This window comes from Nyctibius grandis, chromosome 1 (assembly GCF_013368605.1).
Source record: "Nyctibius grandis isolate bNycGra1 chromosome 1, bNycGra1.pri, whole genome shotgun sequence".
NCBI lineage: Eukaryota > Metazoa > Chordata > Aves > Nyctibiiformes > Nyctibiidae > Nyctibius > Nyctibius grandis.
Genome location: NC_090658.1, coordinates 15,917,050 through 15,944,256, shown reverse-complemented (window position 1 = coordinate 15,944,256; position 27,207 = coordinate 15,917,050). Strand labels below are relative to the sequence as shown.

The 27,207-nt window shown below is 37.4% G+C and overlaps 1 protein-coding gene across 11 annotated transcripts in view; it reads right to left on the bottom strand.

The window, feature by feature from the left end:
- NRXN1 (neurexin 1) overlaps positions 1-27,207 on the bottom strand; it is a 743,394-nt gene that overhangs the window by 380,815 nt on the left and 335,372 nt on the right. For all 11 annotated transcript variants that reach the window (XM_068402153.1, XM_068402237.1, XM_068402487.1 and 8 more), the window contains 3 exons: positions 16,195-16,317; positions 11,771-12,152; positions 11,050-11,240 (listed from right to left, as the gene is read on the bottom strand). In XM_068402153.1, the coding sequence (XP_068258254.1) occupies positions 11,050-11,240; positions 11,771-12,152; positions 16,195-16,317 (696 nt within the window). The remainder of the gene's footprint in view (positions 1-11,049; positions 11,241-11,770; positions 12,153-16,194; positions 16,318-27,207) is intronic.

The window sequence follows — 27,207 nt, the reverse complement described above, 5'->3', positions numbered from 1 at the left end:
ATAGCCCTGGCATAACGTGGTGGGTTCTGAAAGCGCAACAGGCATCTCCACAATTCCTTTATACGACACATGAAAATACAAAGGAACATCTGGTTGTGGTGAAGCTGAGGTGTCAGGCACACTTTTCTCCAAATATGCTATTTCAAAATGATCAAGCATGTAACATCTTCTTCCCTCAGGCAGGCAAAGAGGAACGAAGACTGAGAAGACTGAGAAATACCATAGGGAAAGTCTAATCTCAAATGAAAAAATTGCTCAACTTTTTTCAAGTCCTTCATAAAACAGATGATTTGCTGTTACAAGATCAATAGAAATCACTTTGTAGTATCTTAATAGCTGCACAATGAAGTACTAGGTGGAACTCTACATGAGAAGACCCACACAATCCCAATTCATGGTATTTTTGAGGCAACTGAAATGTGAAAATAAATTACTCTCACACAAGCTGACTATGCACTAGCGTAAACACAAAAGACAATATCCTCATCTTGAATCAAGGGATTTTGTCTCAAATGAAGATGTCAGGTAGGCATCTAGATGCCTTTGACATTCAATGAAATATGGGAGCCTACTTGTCCTTAATGACCTTCTCCCCTCTCCAATATACAAAAGCACCTACCTACCATTTACTTTGTGCAACAGGCAGAGCAAAGCAGTGACTTTTCTTTCAGGTGTGGGGTTTCAACACATGCTTTAGAAAAGGAATTGGGCCTGAAGAATAGATGAGTGGTGATTCTAGAGTCTGTCCCCACTTTCATTATTCATGACTAAATATTTACTTTTTGTTCCATATCAAAAGAATTATTTGATCCTTTAAAAATGTCAATGAAAAATAATTGTTCTTCTTTTTGAATAAATCAAGAAGACTGCTCTGATCATAACCCAATAAGAAACTGAAGGACAGTTGACAAAGACTTAAGTGATGCATCCACACAGCTTCTGCAGCACATACGCTCCAGCATACGGCTTTTCAAATCTCCTTTTACAGTAGAGAATACGTACTTGCTGCGCATTCACATGCGCGTTTGGTCCTACAGCCAAGCATGACTGAATTTCGTCTACCACTTGCAAGGGCACTTAAGGCAAGACATGAACGTATAAACTTAGTGTTTTATGCCCACTTATTCACTTCAAAGAGTCCATTCTGTAGCTTCAGTGTTGATTTGTGGTTGAAGTCTTTTGGTTTTGATGTGATTTTTTTTTTCTTTGGAAGAAAAGTAGGCTTTTCAAGTATTTTTCCTGTTGGAGTGATGAATTCCAGCAGTTTTAGACTCTCTCACCTAAGAAGGGAAAGGGCAGCTAGTTTACTTGCCAGGCTCTGCTGAGTTATCTGTCCTTTCAAATCTTTTGGGCAAGAGGCAGTTGTATGATATGACAGGTGGTGCCTTCCATCTTCCACATTCCCTGTACTGATAACCAAGCAAGGCAAAATGATTACAGGCAAAAAAAATGAATTTACGAGTTAGCAAGTTGCTCTTTTGGGAAGGAAACTGATCTTTTCAGACCAATTCTACACCACCTTCAGAATACCCCATTAAAGTTATTCAAAAAAAGAAATCACCAGCACTGAAATGCTGGCACTGTGCGTTCTCCTTACTCATCCTTATTGGCATATAGGACATATTCTAGTTATTTGTCAAGAGAATTTAACTTTGAAGAAGATATTTCCTCCCTTGGTTGATATTGTTCTTTCTACAGTTTCATTGTAGCACTGCACCCTAATCCACACTGACAGAAAAAAGGTGGTAAGGATTAAGAGGTATCAGAAAGAACTCACAGTTGATAGGTGCACCGTGAAGAGCACCTTGCAGATTTCTCTTGCCTCCGATTTCTACAGCAGTTCACACTGGAGATATACCTGCTGATCTACCTTTCTCCAAGTCTCCTGATTCCATCACACTTCTCATAACCATGCTACTCTCATAACTGCATTGAAGACTTTCTGCACTTAGTACAAATGTGCAAGTCAAGAAACTTCTTCTCATGCTGTTGCAATGCTGCTCACTGTTTTACATCTCGGCTCTGCTGGATGTGCTCTCCACTTCTGCATTCACCTCTTGGTGCTCAGTTTTCATTCCTATTACACTTTTTGGCTCTGTTCAGAACTGCTCAATGCTTATGCAAATATGCCCATGTTTCACAAGCAAGTAAAGCTGTGTGGTAGAAAGTGTGTGTGTGTGTGGGGGGTGCGAATCGCAATGACATGACAATGTCCTTAGCTACTAAGTTTTCAATGGACAAAAGTAGATACTGAAAAGGTAAGTGCTCAAGTCTGAACATTCCCCTAGATTTCTCCAGGTTAAAATCCACAATTTCCCCAACAATCCTGTTCTCAAATGACAAGTATTCCCAAACAAAAACCAATTACACAAAAACATTTTCTTAACAATAACAATTCTCAGATTCCCAGCTGCTTTATTTGGGCTCAGTATTGAGGCCAGTTCTGTTTAATATTTTTATCAATGATCTGGACCAGGGGATCAACTGCACCCTCAGTAAGTTTGCAGATGACACCAAGTTGGGCAGGAGTGTTGATCTGCTTGAGGGTAGAAAGGTTCTACAGAGGGATCTGGACAGCCTGGATTGATGGGCCGAGGCCAACTGTATGAGGTTCAACAAGGCTAAGTGTCGGGTCCTTCACTTGGGTCACAACAACCCCATGCAACACTACAGGCTTAGGGAAGAGTGGCTGGAAAGCTTCCTGGAGGAAAAGGATCCTGGGTTGCTGGTTGACAGCCAGCTGAACATGAGCCGCTAGCATGCCCAGGTGGCCAAGAAGGCCAACAGTATCCTGGCTTTATCAGAAATAGTGTGGCCAGCAGGGCAAGGGAAGTGATCGCCCCCTTCCTGTACCTGGTCTCCTTCTATGACCAAGTGACCCGCTTAGTAGATGAGGGCAGGGCAGTAGATGTAGTCTATCTAGACTTCAGTAAGGCATTGGACACTGTCTCCCACAGCATCCTCCTGGACAAACTGGCTGCCCGGGGCTTGGGTGGGTGGACTCTTAAATGGGTTAAAAACTGGCTGGATGGCCGAGCCCAGAGAGTGGTGGTGAATGGGGCAAAGTCCAACTGGCGGCCAGTCACTAGCGGTGTTCCCCAGGGCTCAGTTCTGGGGCCGGTGCTGTTCAATATCTTTATAGATGATCTAGACGTAGGGATTGAGTGCACCCTCAGTAAATTTGCAGATGACACCAAGCTGGGTGGCAGTGTCGATCCGCTGGAGGGTAGGAAGGCCCTTCAGAGGGATTTGGACAGGTTAGATAGATGGGCCGAGACCAACGGCATGAGGTTCAACAAGAACAAGTGCCGGGTCTTACACTTCGGCCACAACAACCCCATGCAGCGCTACAGGCTCGGGGAAGAGTGGTTAGAAAGCAGCCCGGTGGAAAGAGACCTGGGGGTGCTGATCGACTGCCGGCTAAACATGAGCCAGCAGTGTGCCCAGGTGGCCAAGAAGGCCAATGGCATCCTGGCCTCTATTAGGAATAGTGTAGCCAACCGGTCTAGGGAAGTGATCGTCCCTCTCTACTCGGCACTGGTGAGGCTGCATCTTGAATACTGTGTTCAGTTCTGGGCCCCGCACTTCAAGAAAGATGTTGAGGTGTTGGAGCGAGTCCAGAGGAGGGCGACCAAGATGGTGAAGGGTCTGGAGGGTCTGACCTACGAGGAACGGCTGAGGGAGCTGGGGTTGTTTAGCCTGGAGAAGAGGAGGCTCCGAGGTGACCTTATTGCAGTCCACACCTACCTGAAGGGAGGTTGTAGTGAAGTTGGAGTTGGCCTCTTCTCCCGGGCAACTAGCGATAGGACAAGAGGGCACAGCCTCAAGCTTTGCCAGGGGAGGTTCAGGTTGGACATCAGGAAGAATTTCTTTCCAGAAAGGGTTATTAGACATTGGAATGGGCTGCCCAGGGAGGTGGTGGAATCACCATCTCTGGATGTGTTTAAGAAAAGACTGGACATGGCACTTAGTGCCATGGTCTAGTTGACACCATGGTGTAGGGGCAGCGGTTGGACTCGATGATCCCTGAGGTCTCTTCCAACCTGGTTGATTCTGTGTGATTCTGTGATTCTGTGTGATTCTGTACGCCGGTGAGGCCGCACCTTGAATACTGTGTTCAGTTTTGGGCTCCTCACTACAAGAAAGACATTGAGGTGCTGGAGCGAGTCCAAAGAAGGGCAAAGAAGCTGGTGAAGGGGCTAGAGAGCAAGTCTTATGAGGCACAGCTGAGGGAATTGGGGTTGTGTAGTCTGAAGAAAAGGAGGCTGAGGGGAAACCTTACTGCTCTCTACAACTACCTGAAAGGAGGTTGTAGTGAGGCGGGTGTCAGTCTTCTTTTCCCAAGCAACAAGTGATAAGACAAGAGGAAATGGCCTCAAATTGTGTCAGGGGAGGTTTAGATTGGGTATTAGGAAAAATTTCTTCACTGAAAGGGTTATCAAGCAGTGGAACAGGCTGCCCAGGGAAGTGGTTGGGTCACCATCCCACTGGAAGTATTTAAAAGACCTGTAGATGTGGTGCTTAGGAACATGGTTTAGTGGTGGACTTGGCAGTGTTAGATTTACAGTTGGACTCGATGGTCTTAAAGGTCTTTTCCAACCTAAATGATTCTATGATTTCTCTTTGCTTCTTTTTTTCCCCCATTGAAAACTAGGTGGAAAGCACTGGCATGAACAAGATTAAACAGATTTAAAACCAAAGCAGTCTGCTTGTCCAGTGGACTGTGAGGAAAGTTGGTGATGCATGTTAAGTGGTAAATAATAAAATCTAATTGCCATATAAATGTGCATGGTAATCCATCTCCCACAGAATCAATGCTATGCCAATTGCTCTGTATGAGGGGGATGGTTGTGGTGGAGAGGTGGGGCATTCAAGCACATGAAATGTCCTTCATTTTTTTCCTATTCTGACCACTTTTGTACATTGTATACACCTGAAAAATAGACAAAACTCTAATGAAGCACGCATTTTCATGACATAGTATACTCAGATTTCCCTTCCTATTGATATTCTTCTGAAATCATTTACACATTCTCTGCTTCATAGCCTTAGCTCTTGGCTTCATAGCCAACACATGCTCTTAGCAGAGCTTATTTTCCAAACAGTGAAGAATTCTCCACATAAAGCTACCAAAAAGCTGAGAGGTTTTTATCTAATATTACCAACTTCTTGATCATGACAATCACTTCCAGACTCTGAGGATACTACACAAAGCAGCTCTTTTGCAAAAAAGGACTGCTCAGTCAGAATAGCAAGATCCATGAGGATGGCACTCTCATACCTATGGCAGCACATTTTGAAAACAAGTTTAGGACATGCTTCTTGGCCAGGGTCAGGGGGGTGCTAGGATGCAGTGGGATGTATTTATGCTAAATATGCAGATTTTTTTTTGTAAGTTTTAAGAGCATATATGTTTCCTATCTTATCCTTAGCATAACTTCTACATAGTATTCCAGAAGGGCTTGAAAGAAATTCCACAAGAGCAACAGTAATAACCAGCATGCCAAACAGCTGTAGAAATGTTAGCAAATCTATACATTTGTGTGTGTGTAGTAGACTGAAAAGAGCAGGGGAGAAGAAGCAGAAAGCAAAAAATTTCTCTCACCACGGAGTGATCTGAAAGACTACTGCAATGTTGTTGACTTCACAGAGTTCAGCACAAACACTAGAGTATTTTCTTTAATTTTGATTTAATCCAGAAGTACTGGAGTACAATTTAAATTTTTTCCCCATCTCATAATTTTGGAAATCTGGATACAATTTCTGACCGCTGAGCATTGCCTAAATTATTTTCACAACCTGGTAGACAGCATAGCTCTTTAGAAGCAGTATGTGAAAAGTTGCAAAGAAAGGAGGATGAAGGAATTTGCATTAGACCAGGTTGTCCAATCTCCTATTGTTTATCTGCCCGTACATCTTTGCTACACAGGAAGTCTCAAAGAAGAGCTCTCAGTTTTAAGATCCTTATTTTTCCATCTGTATAGATGCTGCTTTTCCAACACTATCAGGAAGACAACAGCTGCATTTGCCGTTGTCTACTCCAACAGGTCACATTAGGAAGATCTATTTACTGTTGACAGTATTTGTAACTCTGCATTTGGAACAGAACATTATTTCTGCATGAAGAGTTCACAGCCTGCTGGCAAGGTCATTACAATTAGCTCATGCATGTTTATTTGAGAAATTTAACCATTAATACTTGTTCATTTGTACAAATTTGCGTTTTTATATAAAATACTTTTCTGTGCTTCTTAAAGCTTTGTTTCTTAGTAATAGAAATATGAAGAATCACTGCCATTGACAGAAACCTTGTAATATAGAGAAAAACATATAATGCAGCAACAATAATAATGGGCTCAATGTAAAACAACAGGGACAAATATTATATGAATTCAAAATAATTTCAATTTCCACTGCTGGAACAAGAAATCTCCTTATGATCAAGACTAATTTAGCTCAGTTTTGCATAGCATGAATAACCTCCTTTGACAGGAAAATGAAATATCAATAGATTAAGTGACTATTATGAATCATCAATGAATATGCCAGGCTAGTAGATCTACTGATAATTTAGTTAATTGCATTAAAAGTTTACAAGGATGAATTAATTGCCAAGTGAGTGTTTATGTACATGGAAGAAGTATATTTAAAGTCCATTTGCAAAACCACCGAGGTGATACCAGAAAGTAATATGATTACTTTTCTTTTGGATGCTTCAGACTAGGCTGTTTTCACACTATAGGAGCAAAAAATCAAATGAAAAGGCAAATGTGTATAGCAACAGCACCCATATCTCACAAAGGAACACAGGAAGCCAGAGGCCAGTGAAGAGGTACAGAAATAAAACAGACAAGATCCAGACAGGATTTTTAAATCCAAGAAAGTTGATTCTGATGTATGCTCTAATATGAACAGCATTTTTTGAGGTAGAAGTGATATAACAGCACAGGAATAACACATGACTTACAACAGACTCCAAAACTGACCTTTGGGAAGGCCACATGGAAGAGAATAACAGAGTGAGACAAGTTGAAAGTATAGATGTCAGTTCAAAAAAGCAGGTCTTAAAGATGTACAAGATGCTGCATAGGCAGCAAAAAATCAAACCGTAAATGTTGAGTTGGGTAGGATTTTTTTTTGTGATGGTTATTTCCTTTAAAAGAAAATATAGTTAGCCCAATATCAAAATTAGGATGACTGCAGTTCATGCTGGAGAGTACAGCATAGCTAGGAAGTTTGGAATAGGATGGGATACTGAAGTACTGAAACTACCAACTTCTAGAAAAGTTTGTAACTACTTATTGTTAAATCTAAAATAACAGCAGCATTCCTTAGCTTTTCATTTTCTGAGAGTATGATATTTCAACCTTTCATCACAATTTATAAACAACTAAAATGCTAAAATATTTTAATTTCTGAGTTGATTCTTGTAGTTTTTTGTATGTTTGCTGTTTAAAGAAAGTGGGTGAGAACTTTGGGGATTAAAATAGTGCCTGTGTGTGCAGGAGAGAAGCAAAAGGAAGACTAAACCCTAGTAGGCAAGTGGATACAAAGTCATGCTTGAGGATGTTCCTCCTCCTTGAAAGCAGATCATGTGTCTTCAAATATTTAAAAAAAAAAATTCTGACAGAACTCCAATTTCCCACACCACAGGAAGAAAATGTGGAGAGGGAAGAGACATTACAGATGTTGTAATACCTACAGTCTGAGCAGAGGAGACATCTTTTCTTTGGCAACAGTGAGGAATAAGAGCACAAGTCAAAATCCACTTTCACTTGCATTTTTATGCACCTTCGAGGTTACTTGGACCTCTCAAGACCGTAAGAGCACAGCATCAAGTACAGCAGGCAAGAATTCCCCTTCCACCCAACTACTTTAGTCTGTGAAGAACTTGAATTGTAGTCATGCTAACCATCTGAGCTATACTGAAAGCAGGACAGGGAATCTGCTCATGAAATATACATAAACGAATTTGGTGTGTAACTGAATGTTGGCAGGCTTGAGCTGCATTGCCTTTGCTGTTAAGACTCATTTATCTTCACAGGTTATCTGCTAGAACTGCACCCAAGTACACTTCGCTAATTTTCTGTGCTAGGAAAAATAACACAGTTCTTGGGATCCAAACACAGAACTATTTTCACTCATTTATTTGTCTCCAATTTATAATTTACCTATCTAATTGCAGCAATAATTAAGCTGGAGAATTTAATATAATTGTTTCCACAGGTACCCACTCCAATCCACTGAAATTGTAGCAGAGGTTATGCAGTGAACCCATGTCTGTAATAATGGACTTTCTATGTTATATAGCCAAATCCTACACATAGTGGAAATTCTCTCCCATATTTTTATGGCAACTGTCTGCTTTCCCAGACAACTGGCATCTTTTGCAGGATCTACAACACAATCTGTGTCACTTTTTCGTACCGAATTCACTGTGTATTTGCAAAAAACTGCATATATTGATTTATCTTTCCAGGATTAGCTTAGATTTCAGCATCTGAAATCTGGTAACTCTACAATTACTCAGAAACGCTGCAGATTCTACATTAGCTGTACACATTTATATTTCACCTAATGCTAACTCTGGTTAAACAGAATTATTGATATCACTAGCAGGAAGTATAATTTTGAATTTCCTTGTTACTAGGGCTAAAATAATATAGGACAATGAATTAACCATAGCTGCTTGTATCAGTAAAGTGTATGGAGTGTTTATAGCATAACAGAGATGTCTCACCATAAGAAACACTGACATAAAATAGAAAAGAACAAGCTACTGGAAAGCATTTCAACTGAATACAAAGGAAGAAAAAATAATAATGAAAGGCAATTTTTTCTCCTTTTTAGCCTGATGGCTAAAATGTATCAGCTTCAACTCCCCCAAAAAACCCAACAAAAATCCTCATGATATGTGTGCTGTGCCATATTTAAGGAAACCAATCAACCAAAATATAATAGAATACATTAAAAAAATAAAATGAAACATACTACTATGAGAAGACAGAGGTTGAGGACCTGCATACACTAGACCAGTTTGAGAAAGAAGCTTACTGTATATTACTGTACTGAATACGTCAGGCTTGTTATTCGTTTACTAGCCACATTTCCTGAGTGGTGAATTACAGAAAATCATCATCTAATACAATTCACCTTCCTCGCTTCAAATCTCAGCATGTTTTTTCATGCTCTTCAGTTTTTTTCCACTGGAATTCAAGGTTAGAAAATGTACCAGCTATGGATACAGTTTGACTTCAAAAGGGTAAAGCAAAAGTAGAATTTTCAAAGTGAAGGAAACAAAGGGATGTTGGATTTTATAGGTTATCCTCGCTGATGAGCTCTCTGTGAAGGCACTTAGCAGTGCATTTAGTGAAATAACAGTGCCCTCTAGTGCCTTTATTAAGCACGTCGTTCAAACTTTTTTTCCCTTTTCTTAAATAAAACAACATATCAAACCACCGCGTTCAGTTTGAAAAAGATGTCGAATAAAATGACTGTGTTAACTTAGTTATCAGTTTCTAACAAGACTGATTTTCCTACTTATGTCTAATTAATATACTGGTGAAAAAAGCAGATTAAATACATATATGTACATATTCATATGCATAAGTAGTATTTATTATTAGTGAAAGAATAAGGTGGATGCTTTCTCTACAGCATAAAAAATAACATTCAGATATTACATGGTCTTAATAAACATTGACTGCACTTACAAGAGTGCAAAAATGAGAAAGAACATGGCACAAGTTTCAAATACAATTTTGAGAATGGAGCGTGAGCCATCCAAAAAGCTTTAATTTAAAAACCAAGCATTTCTGATAAAGAGGCTCTTACTGAAGATTATGATATATCAAGATACAGTTTTCACAGTCTTTCTTACAATCTTAATAGCACTTTCAAGTGAAGCAAACATGTAAAATAGCACAAAATCCAGAATAATTACTAAGGTCAGCTCATTATCTGTGACTCAGAGGGAGTTAAAAGAAAATCCAGCAAGAAATAAGCTCTTGCTGGAATATTAATATCTGCTTTTAACATCCTGACTTTTGAAATATTAAATTTTCTTTGACTGTTATGAAATTTTGGGTTTCCGAACAAGAACTTTTATAAAGACTGTTAAAACACATGATACTTTTACACGTGACCAGGACATATTTTCTTATGTCTGATTAGGTAAGGAGTATTTTAAAAGTATATTTATACATCCTTTCAAAAATATATTTTCCTTTGATGCAGATTAGCTTTTCAGAAGGTCATTCTTACAACTATTTACTATTACTTATTTTAAAATACACATATATATCAGTTTGGTTTATTAAAATGGATCTTAAGAATCTAGCTGGACCTTTAAAATGAAGGTTTAGACCTATAAAACAAAGTTTATCCCTCCCTGCAATTGAAATTACAACACATTACATATTTAGGTGAGTATATGTTTATGATTCAATACATCTGGCAACTTGTATTTATAACTGATTCATTGGAGGATTGCCACATAAGATTGCTTTACTTACAAGATATTTTATATCAAAATACTGTGTTGCATTTATTTTCCCAACAAAAAGTAGGTTTTATGTGGAATACTGAACAGTGGGGGACAGGTCAATACGTTCCCCAATTCTCTAACACAGAGATCATCAGTTCTGCACAACCTTTGTAGTCATACTGTAAAGCTTGGGCTGTGGTTTCTGCATGTCACTTACATAAGTTATGTTCATGTAAAATTCAAGTCTTTTCCATAGATATTTTAGAGCTCCTTTAGTCCTCCAATTATCTTTTGGTATATATGGGCCACTCTGTATTCTTAGCGTTTCCTACTTTTTTTTCCTGTGGCATTTTCACACATTTAAAGTTGTACTAACTGTGCAGAACTACTACTAAACTGGCATTGTCAGACTAACATAAAGAAGACGTCATCTCTTGTGATCACAATTATTATCAAATAAAACATTTCATATGGTATTACAAAATTATACTGTACATACATTATTCAAGTTATCATTCTGTAATGTCCCTCACTGTAGGTTATACAGGATTTACTGTACTTACTTTTGAGATCTAAATTTCTGGCTCCTGCTGTGCTCTGTGTTGTGATTTTAGTGTCAATCTTTACAGTATGGAGATTGTTGGTATCCCTTGATATCATCACATTATGCCACTGGTTGTCATTCAGAGGTTTATTAGAACTTCCTTTGATGAGATTTGCACCATTTCCCAAGTCAAACACATAGTGTAAATACCTGGGAAAAGAGAAAAAATTGGAAAAGTTTCCTTTTTCTTTACATAGCAAGTGGGCACTAAATAATATGTCCAATATTTCCTGTTTCCTTGTAGTCCTCAGTAGTGCTGGTAAAACCAGACGACAACAATGAATGCCAAATGGGGAAGCAACCTTAATTCACAAAAAATCACCATTCATTTAGATGGGCTGAGACGCAGCCCCAAGTTTCTGGAAAGTAATGAGCACTCCATGTAACAACACATACATACATACGTAGAGAGGGAATAAGAGGAAGGCTACAAACTAGTACTTCTTTGTGGTAAACACTATAGAAGTTATACCTATTATTTACTTTCATATTTTTCAGACATCTAGCTTCATCTGAAAGAAAAAGCCACAATAAAGTATATGAAGTTTAACATGAAAAAATATTCATCAATCACATATGTCCAGTCAGATAAAGATTTGTATCCTAAACTTTCCCTTGTATTTCTCCTGTACATACACTTTGAATAGACTGTTTTTGTCATTATGCTAATCCATACATACCCTTTTACTAATTCAACCACAATGAAATCATTTCCATCGCCACTGTTATAAAGTATCAATCCATCCAGAGAGGTTGTTTTGAACTGGAAAAAAAGGTGCATAGATGTATATGCTTGTAGCGTGGCCAATGCAATATAACTTGCTTTTGTTTTAAAGGTTACAGGGTCTGCTATGATGTTCCTGAACCCAAATCTTGCATTTAGCTCACAATAATCGATGTCTCCATTTTTACATAAGTCAATGTACGCCATGCCATTAAATGTAAGACTCTGTAGATGCCCAATGAAATTAGAAGGCACAGAAGACAGGTAGCGCCGTTCTGTTATTATTCCTGTTTCTATGTTGTGAAATTCCAGTCGTGTGTGATCACCAGCCATTTGACCTTTAAATAGTAACAAGAAAACACATGTTAGCATCTGAAATGGGAGGTCAAAAAGCACATAATGTGATTTAAGTATCTGCATCAATTTCACACTTTTCAGAATGTGCAAAGTCAATTCTTGGCTCTAAAGAGGATTCTTCTAAATTCATCCAAACTACTCGTAAACATCTGGAAGCCTTTCTGCTGAGCTCAGTATGTTTGGATAAGGCCAACAGCAAGATTTCTAAACTGAAGCACAATACCACAGTATATCAAGCTGCCACCAAAATCCCTCACTTTGGTTATACTTAACCAGACATGGTTTTACTATATGCAAGTGCAATTAATTAACACAACATGAAGAACACAAAGGCAAATCTCAGACCTAAAACTACAATGTTAAGAGTTTCATGGAAGACAGGCATAACAGTTTGGGGGATATTACTCCATGTGTTTTCCGTAGAAGTGCATGATTCGGCAAGAGGAAAGAAGGATTCCTGTTTAAGCTGTCTTAGGTACATTAATGCTGGCCCTGCTGCAAAACCCTGTGCTGTAAGGGTGGACAGAGCCTTCCTTGAATGCAATTAAGTTTTGTGCCACTGGGATAAACCATGGAGAAGGGGGCAGAGCCCAAGAGATGGATGAAGCAGAAAACTTTCAGCAGGGGTGTATGCCAGTGTCTTGTAATCCTGAAAACAGCAAGGGACTTGCTCACTTCAGAAAGGCAGCCAAAACCAGGCCTCACAGCTACTTTTGGGTCTGTCTTTGTCATGAAAGGACTCTTACACAGCAGAAAGCCTGAAATTTGCTGACTGTAGAGCTAATCTGAAGGAAAGGATCAACACTGCCAGGGAGCACTGCATACAGGTCAGTTAAGTTTTTAAGCTACTTATTAAATACCTTACCTAGCACAACAAAATTGTGTCCACTGAAGAGTTCCCTTTTCTAATGGAGCAGAGACTTTTTTCTATGCTTATTTTAAAGAAGTACGGCAGTACTATCACACGGTTGATCCATGGCCATGTTGTGTGGGTATGATGACAAAACACCTTTTGATTACTAATCAATTTTACCACTTAATCTACCTTTTGCAAACCATGGACTAGATTCCCCAGTTCCTTAGATGTTTTGTGTCTCTCATGGAATATAAAGAAGGTGAACAGCAGACACAGCCAAGCTGGAATAAATACTGGCATAAAACTGCTCTGTAATACAAGTTTCCACAGTTGCAGCTCAAAGGTGTTGACAGGCTGAGTTCCCTTTGTCCTTCCCTGAACATACTATTCCAAGAGAAGAGTGTGAGCTCTCACCCAGGCTGGACATGTTTAGCGCTGGTGCAGAAAGACCTGAGGCAGGCTTAGACAGCTGAACCTTCATAGGTTTATTAAGCGAGCGTCTGTGTACGTGTGTGTGAAGACAGAAAGGGTAAGGGCAAGATTAATGTAGATATTTGGGCTTTGACCAGAGAGATGGATTCACAAACAGGTTAAGTCACAGCACTGAGATACAAATACAGTTATCAGTGAAGTTACAGTGAAAATAGGTCTGCAAGTTTTAATACAATTATTTAAAAAAAAGGAAAATTGCTCTAATAATTTATGATAAATATATACAAGCAGCTTACTTAGTTCAGGATGCATTCTGACCTATGTCTGCTGATGTCGTTGAACACCATCAGCATCTGGGATCTGGAGTCATACAGGCTGAGCACTGCAAGAGGCACCTTAATCCCCAAGGACAGCCTTCTTGATGTTCTTGTTTCTAAACATGAGCTCTGAAGATACCACTTCTCCTGACATATTAGCAAAGGTGGGTTCTTCCTTGCAGTAATGAGTCAGGGAGCTGTCTTGAAAAATGCCAAACCTGTAACTTTCTGCAAGGCCAAGAGCTGTATATTGGATCACAGACAGAGAGCTGAAGATCATATGTTTTACAGGAGGAACATTATGTATTCCAGTCTTCTATCACTTCAGATGGTATTGCATAAATGTGATGGCAAAAATCCACTAAGCTTTGGCCTGTAGCGCAGTATCCTCACTACATTCACTACCTTAAATGTATTTCTTTTTTGATCATAATAATAAAAAAGTTCCAGAATCTGGGCTCACATCACTAATTTCCCTCAACATTTCAGTTGTACAAACATGCTAACAGGACTTGAGACTTCACATAATGTTCCACAGTATTTGCAACTACAGCAATGAAGAAAAAGAGAGAGACTGCAGTTTGTGCTTACAAGGTTGGGTGGTTTTGTCTTTTTTAACTTGTCAGGTTGGTGCACAAAATGCATTACCTGTTGCAATGCTATTGGACATACAAAAGGCCAAATGAATTTCTGTTCATACCCATAAGCTAGGTATCCTTTTTATTATCCGACTATAGTAACCTCCTTCAGTCCACTCATTTTCTATACATTTCCAGAAAACAAAATGCATCAGGACTGTGAGTATTTTAACTCTTCTATGATGAATAAAAGTTTCAAAACCACCTGTATGACTTTCAATGAAAGCTAGTTTTGATTCTGAAAGATATTATTTATCCATGCACAAATTGTGCATTCATCAAAGATAACTAAGCTCAGTACATGGATGAACAGGCGATACGTTATAACCTGTAAAAAATAGAAAGTGAGGCTGAATTATTTAATGGCTTCCCCTCCATCTTAAGCTTTCAGGATCTGATGGGACTTACAGTCCTTCATTCTTTACTTATTACTTCACTTGACTAGACTATACACGATAGAAACCTCCTGTTTTCATCTTAATCCGTCACGTATATTTTGAACTTTTCTAAAGCTGTGCTGAGCAGCTGGGACTGAACCCAAAGCTGAAAACAGTACTTCTTGGTGGTCTTGTAACCTGTACTATTTGTAAATAAAAAACCTGCCATGAGGAGCCCAGAAAATCCGCATGTAGTTTTATATGCTATATTTTATTCAGATGTAAACAGCTTCCTCTAACTAGAAAACATCCCCAAAGTAGCCTTATTGAGTTGCCAGATGAGGTAGCAAGATGCTATTTTTCAGTATGGTTCCTCCAATACTATATATTTATTTTCACAAAGAAGATAACTGGTTTAGGCCATTCACTTTCTTGGGAGAATGACCCAAAGCATCATCACATACACAGACTAAATTTTTGCTTCACCTCTGGAAGATCTATTGGTAATTTCTGATTCTAGAAAGTATGTTTTTTCAGCTATATGACTACATAGCAATTATTTTTCTGCCAGCGACATGGTCTTCAGTGTTCTGCTGAGGTGAAAAAATACTAAAGAAGGTGCTTTCCTTTTAAAAACCCATTGAAATTGTTATTGTTTTAACATAGCTTAAAATGAATGACAACAACTATTTAATACTATGTGAAAACAAAGGAACATACTAAATAGCTAATACAAAATTAGGCACATTGTATTGTGCAAGGAATCAGGACCAGAAGCCAGATCTGTTGCTATTAATGACACATATGTAAGCCTTACCTTTAACAGAACAAAAGTAAAGTCTTCTCTCTTATAATTTCTGATAATATATACATAGTATATAGTATTTCTAATGTCTGCTAGCATTCATGCCATGCTTTTTCTCCCATCCCAACTGCTATTTTAGTATTTGAGATGTCTGTTGCCTAACATTTAATTATTGAGGACAGCTGATGCAAGATTTAAAACACAATAGAATATCCTTCAAACATTCATGAAATTCGTTCTTACAGCAATGGCTTAGAGAGTTTAACCTTAGTATAAATTCAGTGTGCTGCTAAAAACATTTTATTTGCTTTCTCATTAGTGATATATCAAATGACTTCTCTCCAATTACTGTATAAAAACATTCATTTAAGTCAGCATGGAGGTTTTCGTTAATTTCAACAGCAATGTTAGAGTAATATTAATATCAAGTGTAATAATGCACTTGTAGTAGCAGTATTTCAAGATGCATAACATGGATTTTTGATCTTATCCAAGAAAAAAAAAAAGCTTCTGCTGCTTTCAGATAAAGGCATTTTCCTTCAGTCATTTTTTGCTTTGTGTTTCCCCCCAGTAACACAGAGTCACAATGCCACACTACCTGTCATGGCCTGCTGGTCATCCACCATTAACTTTAAACTTTTTCCTCGCCGAACCACACGCACTGTGTGCCACTCATTATCATTGAGGTTATAGCCAGCAAAAAGGGTTTCTGGACCTTTGCCTGTAGGATATGCCAAACAGTCATTATGCAATCTTTAAATCAGTTTACTTGTGAACCTCACAGAGAAAGAGAGAGAGACACAGAGACTGGCTGGGCAAATGTTAAAAGTCACATCAAGCAAGAAAATTACAAAGTGTAAGCAAACCTCAAAATACAGAGCTACTCTGCTAAAACACTTCTGTATATTTAACTACATAAATGTATCGTATATGCACATTTAATGAACCAGGTTGGCATAAATAGGCACAGTCAACATTGATTTAGTTATGCATTTTCCAGTCATGTGCAAGACTTCAAGAAATGGGATTACTGCAGCATGTGTTTACAAGACCGGATTTTTGTATCCGTCATTAAAAATAGTTTGGAGGAAAGGTACAAGTGGTAAATAGGTGTCCATGTGTGTTATATTTTTCTTAATGTACATCAGCTTCTCAGCCTATGTTTGTTTATTAGGACTTCTCAGAAGATCATCTATTACCTTATCATCTAGATGACTTGTTAATATTCAGATCCAGTACCTTCTGATGTTAGCGGACCTCCAAACCATGCTTTCCTTTTTCGTTTCATGGATACCTTTTTTTTGTAATCTGCTGTTTCTGTAAAGCAGTTCAACAAACACTTCTGAATCAAATATAATCCTACTTATAGCACAATGGACTTTCAATAACTGAAGAATTCACAAATCTAGGAAATGGGATATCTTTAATATCTAAGAAAAAAATCTCTCAGAAGAAAATGATTATGGAAATTGTCCCTAGCACTATTGACCAAGAAGAGAAAGAAGGAGAGAAAAATCCTGACTATGAATTATCATTGATATGAGTGATTGACCATGCACTGACCCAATCAATTAAAACTTCTGTGCTCAAACCTGTGTTATTGCACCTATGTGGTGACTGTCCAAAAAGCAAAGCTAATCTGCAATTTACAAATTACATTCTTGTAAAATAAAAACCTCCCTGGCCTGTTTTTTCAGTTCCTGTGGCGTAATAAAGGCTTCTGATAACTAAAAGAGATGCACAATAAAGTAACATTTGACACAAAAACATTAGGATTACACTGAGTCAGACCATTACCTCCACTACGTCTTCCCAGATGACTACATCCCTTGTGTCAGCCTTCTTTTAAAAAGAGCTGTGCCACTGGCTCTGAAACTCTCACACATTTCTTTTTGGATTCTTTTCCACCCAGTACAGGCTAACTGTGATGGAAGAGGTCTATTAATAAATGGGTACTATATGACATTAGCCTAAAATCAAAACCTCTCTCACTTCAGGACTACACAGAGGGAAAAGACACTAATAGCTTGATGCAGCAGTTCAACGTATCGAACAGTTTTCATCTCAGACTTTTTCCATTTTCTATCAACATTTTTTAAATTGCTGCTCGTTGATTGCCCTGTTTTTATATGCGATCTTTGTTATTTTGAGCATGTCAAGGGATCTCCAGGAATAAAAATACTAGCTCCAGCAAAGGCAATGAGTTTCTGTTAACATCATGTTGTTTTCTCTATGCCTCTGTATTGACACTAGGCTAGGAAAGGTGTGCAAACACAGCAGAAAGAGATGTATATGCACTCACTGATGTCAGCTACCTGAATTGTTCTCTTCCTTACGTGTTTACTTTCTCTGACAAGAGAAAGACCAGTTTTGCATAACGCTTAAGTGAATAATGTTCTCTTTGGAGACAGTGATATAGATGCAGTGAATAATGCTCTATAAGCAATTTATATTACTTTATATTTTATTGGGGGCTTCAATGGAAGAAATTTCTAACTAGATTTGGTGACAAGGGATGGATTTAGAAAAAAATGCTTAAATGACATGAGTAAAAATCTTAGTGAGAGTTAATAGGCCTGCCTAGAAATACATCACTTACTATTATTTTAAACATGTTAGCCCTTCTTCATTTGTTAGTCCAACTCCCTCTTTCTCTTTTTAATATTTTTTTTAAGTAGTTGAACTACTAGTCTCCCTTATCTCACAACAGATCTCTAAAAGACCTAAAAGCATATATAATTTTAATTTGCTATCAAATTAAAAACCCTCTGTGGTGTCCCATTCATATAAAGGTGCCTCAGTGTATGTAAATATCAAATCCAGCTTGGCTGGTCACATTCATACAAGCAAACATGCCTATTAATCTTTAATTGTTAGGGACTCGTAAACTCTTCATGTAAAATTAAATGTACGTCTTCCTATGTATCAGTCTATTTCCTTTGCAAGAGTACTCTGAGTAAAAGAATCAGGTCAGAACTACCTATAAGCTGCCTTTGCTCGCGGTGCATGCAATCCTAAACTGGATTAAGTGGAACTATGGTGAAAGGCCTATGAAAGGGACTAATCTGGGTAAAACACACTATGGGAGCAATACATTGAAAGCAGTCCTGGCCTTGTAGAAACTAGCTACCTTGCATGGAAAAGAGGCTTTTCTTTCCTGAAGCCGAACTCTAACAGAGAAGAGAGGTTTTTGCTTTGTCATAGAGAGTGCAAGGAACTACAAAATAACAAGACCAAGTGTCCAGGTTTTGTGTATGTACCTGTCACATCATGTTGCATCTCTGCAAAGTAGCATAGTTTTCCATGGCAGCTGGAGAGGTGGATGGGGAAGGACGGATACCCACCATTCCTGTAGAGGATATAGCGCTTGGGCTGTTTCCAGGACAAGAACATGCTTTTGTAAATGTGCTTGTGACCAGTGTATTTAGGACAAAATTTTCTAAATGCTTAAACACAAAAACATGTAGTCCTTGATAACACACAAGGACTGCAGAAGGAAACTCTTAACATACCTTGTTAAAAGACACTGGCCAACCTCAAACATAGTTTATATTAGCACTTTCCTCGCTGACTTTCAAATATATTGACCTGAAATTAATTTAAACATCATATTATTGAGAACATAACAGTTCCGACTCTTGTTCTGTCCTGGTTTTTAGTGCTCTAATTTATAGTGAATCTACTAATAAATCTGAATCTACTAAATCATTGGCTCTTCAGTCTTATTCTGACTTTACACTGATCTGATTCCACTTCATTTAAATCACATCAGCAGAAAGTGCTGTTGTATTTAAATGAGAATTGACATATTGCCACTTTTGGGGTTTGGGCTTTTTTTTTACCCTCTTTTCTTTAAAAACGTTAAATATCTCCCATGAGAAGAAAAGCAATAGCCCTATTTTTTTTTTTTTTTTAAAAAAAAGTGTGGGTTTTTTTTCTGTTTTCTATGGACTGATACTACCCTTCCAACCTTATGTCCCTCCACTCATATTTCCCATGTTGTCCTTCCCCTGGAACTCATTTGTCGCTTTCAGATAGGACACAGTTAACTTGCTTCATGTACCCAGCACTCGCTCACTTTCTGAGCTATTGATTCTCTCAGACACTAATACCTTAATCATAAACCTTTCCTTTCAGAGACAGGTTGTAACCTGCAAAAAATACAGTAAGTATCTCCTCTTGCTTAAGTATGAAATTTATTATCAACATCTATATTCATCTCTTTTTCCATTTTAAAGGCTTAAATAACGACAAGATTTTATGCATCCCTAGTGTGAACAGATAGTACCAGATAAAAAAGTAAGGCACTTTTAAAAGTATAGGCACTTTTATGGCTCCCACAATTTGCTCATAGTCCATCATGCCAGTAAAATCTGCACATCCATTTAAAAGCAGATAATTGCTTGCACAACCACCTTTTTACATAGGAAAATACAGACTGTGCAGCCAGCCAATAGAGGTACAAATCTTGATGATGCAATTCATTATGAACTAGGACATATACATGTAAAGCCCCAAACATCCTCAGTAATACCTTTATTTAGGCACTCCAAGTTGAGCTTACTTTGTTTTCAGCACTTCAGCTAGAACTTAACTGCCTTTGGTCCTTTTTAAAGTTAAAGGAAAAAATCTATGAACCTCCAAAAGAAAAATATCATTTTCGGTGTGCTGAATATTCTAAATGTTCTCTGGAGATTCCTATTCTCTTTACTATCTTGTGAGGAGCCTGTTCAGCCGAATTCAAGCGCTGAAAATTTGCTGAAATCAAATGAGCCTGTTAATTGATGGTAACACACATACTTACTTTTTCTCTTACAGATATCTATCCTGTTGTACTTAAATTGGGAGATCTTTTAACTAACTATTTGAACAGAACATCATAAAAATAAGCTGGTCACTTTGAAACAAGGTACTAGTTTTTGGCATTGTACCAAAACACATTCAAAACTAGTTGTCTGAACCAAACACAGGAATTATTACTGGCTCTTACAATGTATCCACCACTAAGGCACATACCAAAATGCCACCCAGATTTGCTCAGAGCATTCAATTCTGTGATCAAAAGTAGATATCAAAAATGAAGTATCAAAAGAAAGAAAGTAAATAGAGACTAGCAAGGGAGACTGGATGGTTCAGCAATGCCATACTAACATATGGAACCCAAGTCAGTTACAGGCAATCCACTACTATCTATTTATTGGTCAGCATAAGAAATGTCAGTGGTTACAGCCTAGTTTGCTAATGGATAACTATGCAAACTACAGCAATCAATATCAGGTGGCATTTCCCATCAAAATTTGAGATAGTAAGTGGACAAAAGGACAAAACCCTGAGATCATTCCAGTTAAGAGAGAATATTACTTTGAGGTCAGGGATGCAGGATTTCAGATGGAGTCTTATAGCTAAGATAATATATACATAGCAAGCTGAATTGTAAAGTAAAGACAGATGAGTGGCTCTGAGAGACACCTAAGAGTGTTATTGTAAATACCTCATGCAGAATCAGTCAACTCTCTGCTATCTCATTTATCCTGCTTTCCAGGGTAAATCTAGCATGCCTGTAATCTAGGTTTCTGTCCCAGCAAGCAGCCAGTCTCACAGCCACTGTGCAAACCTTGTGCAGCATCTATATTATATACCAGGCTGCAGCACAAAATGTTCAGAAAAAAATTCTCCAGAACTAGATGCAGAAACACAAGACAAACAGGGGAAAACATATTAATCTTCCTTATCCTTTCTATGGTGGTTGGCTGGAGGAACGATACTGGTCTTCCGAATCATTCATTTGCAAACTTAAATTCAAAAAGTCAGTTAGTATAGCGATTCAACTGTATTTTAAATGACTGCATCTCCATCATCCTGAAATTCCCTGACTATGCACATTTCTTAGTAACAGAAAAACTTAGCTGCCTTTTAAAGATCAACCATGTGTATCAGTTTATCATTTAAAGCTAATTGATAAATTAACTTGAGAAAGTCTTATTGTAGGCCAAAGAAATTTTGCCAACTGTATTTTATTCCTAACTCATATAGAAACTTCCACAAGAACAGCACGTTCACTAAAGCGTATCAAGCAAAACATATCATACTGCACTGCTTGATAAAAATGTTCCAACCCACAATAGCTTTATTATAGGCAAAATTGCTTTTGGCAATTTGGGTAAAGTATTGGCAATTTATGGTATTTTTATTAGTTTTTAAAACAAAATCTGGCATTTCAGAAATTAAAATGAAGGAAATTAGAGAGGCTAATATCATTCACTAGCCTTAATTTCAGCTGTAGAATAGATTTGCCCATATTATTTTGAGTAACAGAAATACAATATTAAATCTGTTTCTGTACATGCGCTCATATAGAAATGCAGAAAGCTAAACAAGGTACTTTTGAAAATTCTACTTGCTTCATCTTCATGACCAAACTACAAACAGACTGCATTGAATATTGAGCTAGTTCACTAGTAAGGAAAACCAGCATACACAGTGAATGCACTGGGGAAGAAAAATCCATAGAAGGATATAAAAAATAATCAATCCAGGAATCAAGCATCATATTCAGGTCTCAGGACACAAAGTGTTCTATAGTCATTTGCCTGTTTCTTTTCTGTGAACTTGCTTCCCCTGCCTGTGGTCTGGGCTGCTCAGTATTTCCCCTCTCCCAGCTTTGTCTACCTTTGGCCTTAAGCAAGCTATTTAATTTGGGGTGTGATAGTGCACATAGTCGTCCATTAATTTCTTTTATGCTTGGAGATACTGACTGTTGGTGACGCTTAAGTATCTAAACAGAGCCAGTGGATCAAGGTGGGAGAGCAGAACATGGACAGATCTATTGGACAAAATTAAATCTAAGGATTCTTGGTGTCTGCCAAGAAAGGTGCTGATGGTAAATGACTGTCTTGTGAAAGCCTATTCTCTACAAACATAATGAGGACCACTATTGAATTTCACCAAGATAGAGAAAGAAACAAACATCAGAAAGTAGAAAACTTCTGAGTTGCAAGTGTTGGTGTCTAGACTTTCCTGCCACATCAAAGTATACATAGAACACATATATATGCTCTCAAAATCTGGAAATGTGGTTTGCTGGTTAATAGTTGAGTTGAACCATATTTCTGGAAAAAATGGTTTTGAAATTGCAATTATAACTGCACGTGAACTCAGAAAACAAGAAAGGATAAAACTGATTTTGTTACTGCATTATGAAATGTCTAACCCAGCTAGAGACATATCTCAACACATTACTTAAAACATTTATTGTTAGGAATCAGCTGTATTTTAATTTAGATTTGTAAGTCATGTATCTAAGCAAGTGAGACACAAACAGCCCTAAGGACACATAATTTTCCTTCTTCTTAGAAATAATGAAAGAAAAGTATCTTTTAAAAGCTAAAACTAGAAGTTAGCTAGATCCCTGTATTTTAAAATAAGTGCAGTTTCTCATTTGTACTGTTCTCTAAGGATCATGACTATCAGAAAACGTGCTAAAGGTACTAAAGGTTTTATGAGTCTACCCCAAGGCCCTGAACTAAAGCACAGCAAAGTCAAAGAGCTTGAAACATACGGTTGTTGCTTTTTCAGCTCACTGCTGAACACTTTCAGGCAAATTTTCGGAAGTTATGTTGAACTTGACACTTGACTTTGCTGTAGGTAAGGTAAGCGTGAACTTTCAATACATGGCAGTTCTGTGCTAATTTAAAGCAAGCTTCAGTGCAAGATTATTTACTGCAGGTAAAAAAAGATCATGCAGCATTACAAACACACTGTAAGGTCATATCCTGCCTTGAATCATGCTAAATTTTTTAAAGTACGCCCAAAACCTATGGCTCTGAATTGGGGTTCAGCAGATTCACTTCCACAAACTACTTGTGTGACTTTTAGTAAATCTTAATTTGTTTTTACCTCAGTTTGACATGGCCACTATAATGAAAAATTCCAAGAATTTTAAGCTGAATACCTTTAAGCATTTTTTTTTAATTAAGTAAGGTGCACTTAACACACACTTTCAAGTCAATATCGTCTACTTCATTCTACCTAAGCTACTGCAGTACATTAGGAAAGCAGCTATTTCACAAGCCTGCTATCCCATTTTCTCAGCCAGCTACCCAGTTCCCAGGACACTCCTGTAGCCGAGCCTGAGAAAAGATCACAGAAGGATGACAATAAGGGAAGCCAGCTGGAAAGTCTGGCCACCAAGGAGAGGAGGGATTTGAAGAACCTGGACTGAGTCACTGCAACAACTCACCTAGACATACACTGACGCTGAGTAACACAGGGGGAGGGGGAAAAAAGAAAAAAGAATTCCGCTTGATAATCAAAATTGTTTGTTTGTTTTTTAAAGGACAATCCACTATAAGCTAGTGTATTGCACAAGGAAGAATAAAATGGGAAATTTTAATTCAATTACAATACTGAAATTTTCCCATACAGAATGCTTGTATTTCAGACAGCTTTCTTATACTGAAAATTCATTTCAATGAAAACTTCCTTTTAACTCCTACTTGACAAAAACTTTGTAAAACTGGTAGAGAAAAGAATAGCTAATTCATCTGGAGTTATTAGTGCTTGCTTTTTTTTCTTCCTATAATAGGAATAGGGTTGAAAATCATAAGAACTGATTTGGCACCTCCTGTGTAAAATACTATCAAGACTAACATGAAACCCCAATTTTAAGCAATACTGGTATTCAATATTTTAAAAGTATATATTAATTTTTCTGATATTCATTTAATGGCATCCAAGATGTCCAATATTCATTAATTTCGTGTGACTTCAGATTTCTGTTAATAGGACTGATCTGTGAGATGTGGGCTTAAACTAAGGGAAAAAATTGATCCTAAGATGAATTCAAGTTCATTTTCTGCTTTCCCAAGAGTTAGATTTTTACCTCAGCAGACTCATCGTTCTTGTCTTGACTACCCAAACAACAAGCCTCAAACCCTACAAAACACAAAGGCAGAAACACACACATCCCCTGTCCTGGATTTCTAGAAACAGCAAGAATATTCCTCTAAGCTTTCAAAGAAATGAAGCGTGATACACCTGGCAATCTTCTCCTTAGACGTCATCTCTACAAGTTACTATTCAAATACAGTGTCTCAGCTTCCAGAGGAACTTTGCAGTCTCCTCTGAACCCAAGAGATCTGGGAGGAATTCTGACTTGGAAGAAGGATTGCACCATGAGACAGCTATCTAATAACTTTGATAATCTAGACCTTAATAGCCGATCTGTCAATCAGCTGATAAATATAAAGACGACTGAGATAACAGCTGCTACAAGGAACAGCTGTGTAGCCACCTATAGAAGATCTCTAAGTGTACCCTGATTGTGCAGACACCCTTTATAAGTCTGAAGAACCTGTGCTACTGTATTTTACTTCTATGTCTGCCCTCTTTCTTTCCACTTAAACCCAGTGAAGGAAAAATAACTTATCTTACAGTGACTTTTGCAGAAAAAGTTGGTACAAACGATCTTTTTTTTTTTTCCTGAGAGAACTGGAATATTTGCTTTACTTTGGTTAGATTATAACTGGCAACTGGAAAGAAGCAGAAACAGCTTTGATCACACATTAGCCTTTCTGACTTTGATATTGACTGTGCCCATTTATATCAAACCATGGCTGTCAAAACTCTGAAGTACATTTAAAAATATAAGTAAGCACAACTTAAGTATGCTTCTCCATAATTTACCTTTTTATAAAAAAAAATTACCTTTATGTTTAGGCAAAAATGAACATAATAGAAAAAACACTTAAATATTTCATTTTACCCTTATATCTTGCACATTGTGCTTAAGAATAAGCAGATGAGAAAGGAAAATAATTTGGACTGTGACTTTATTTTAAGAATAAGCTCCTCTTAATTTACAGGTGTCTTCATCCCAAGGCACAGTTATTATAAAATATGTAACAACTAAATCTCACACTCATATTCTTTTTTTTTTTTTAATGAAACCTCTGAATTATAACATTTTGCCTAGTTAAGGATAAAGAGAATAATGTTTAAAGATTTGTGATAGTTGATTATTATTTAAGTGTTTTAAAATATTTTTATAGTTATCATGGATAGAAAAGCACAATTCATTGACACTGCTTATTCTTGGATGCTTCTATGCAGACAGGAGTCAAGCAAGGAGTGCTAACATAGACATTTCAGATTATTTTCAGAAATTACAAATAGATGAATACAAAGGGTGATCCCTGTTCTATAAATAACCTCCGCTGACTTTCATGGGTATAGGACTGGTCTCCGATTTTTTCTGACTTACACAATAGATGACATATAAGGCCTACACTTATTTTCCTGTATACTCCTAAACTATTTCAGAAAATAATTGCAAACCCACACTTTTTCTGATTTGTGTATTACTTTATCACTATGTCATGTCATTCTTGCTCCAAGTTTATCCTTGTAAAGTGTCATCACTACAGTGTAATAATTCATGATTACTCTTAGACCTTTTCAGCTTCTGAGGAGCCACCAGTTCAGCTGCACTCGTTTTCATCCAGAATTTAAGATTCCTGACCTTTTCAATGATACGGGCCATAGGGCAGAGCACTTAGCATATTAACAGTAGCAGGGTCATATAAAGTGAATACATATCTTAAGATTTCAATGCTCCAATCCTATTAAAAAAGGGTAAACAATAAACATTAACAGTTGTTTGAATCTTTCTTATAAAGAAAATATCTTCTAAAGGAAAAACACCTTGAATTTTTCAGACTGAAATTGTAGACAATGATGTAAATATTCTTTAAAAGTTTCTTTTGATTTTGAGTTAGGTCTGATACTCCTTATCTGCAAGAAACGAATCTGAATACTAATTATCAGGGAACCTATAAAAGTAGCATTTTTTCAGACATACTTTTTCAGGATTCCTGAGCCTAAAATAAAATTTTGAAAAATTACTACATACTTATTCCAATAAAGATTTTATTGGGAACAAAAGTACTCAACTGTCTTAGATACCACATATGTTTGAGACACTTTGCATAAGTTTAATATGGCATTTTATTAAAGGTAAATTTTCAGCAACTCTTCCAGCTTCTCCATGTAATTTCTTACCCAAAAGACCAATAAGTGTTTCTTTTCTGCAAACAAGACCTTTTTCTGCATTCTGCATCAAAGTTTTAATGCTACATTTCAGCTGCTTCTAAACCTATTACTCCCCAGACATATATTTATGGTGGCTAAATGAAACTGAAGTTAACATCTGCAGTTGACATCTGCAATACTGAGTTTTAGTTTTACTTTTTCATTGTTCACTTGCAACTTTTTGAGAATTTCATTTTGCAATTATGGCTGCTCAAGTATTTGCATGCTAACAATATGTACAGTCAAGCACCTTTTGCTGTGTTATTTCCAGGCTGTTGCTTGCTTTGTCTCTTGCATGCCCATATAAAACTAAAACAGAATGACTTTTAAAACTGAGTAGATGAAATTGATTTCCACATTGAGGGAATCTCTCAAGAGCTCTTTTGCCATTAAGGATTGTGCTCAGTGTCAGTGAATGACAATTTTGTTATTGAAAAAAAACAAGTCAGATTCTTGACAGAAGTTCCTACTTGCACTTTCTTTAGGTACACTCTTTATCTTGGTTTATATAATTTTAGGAAAT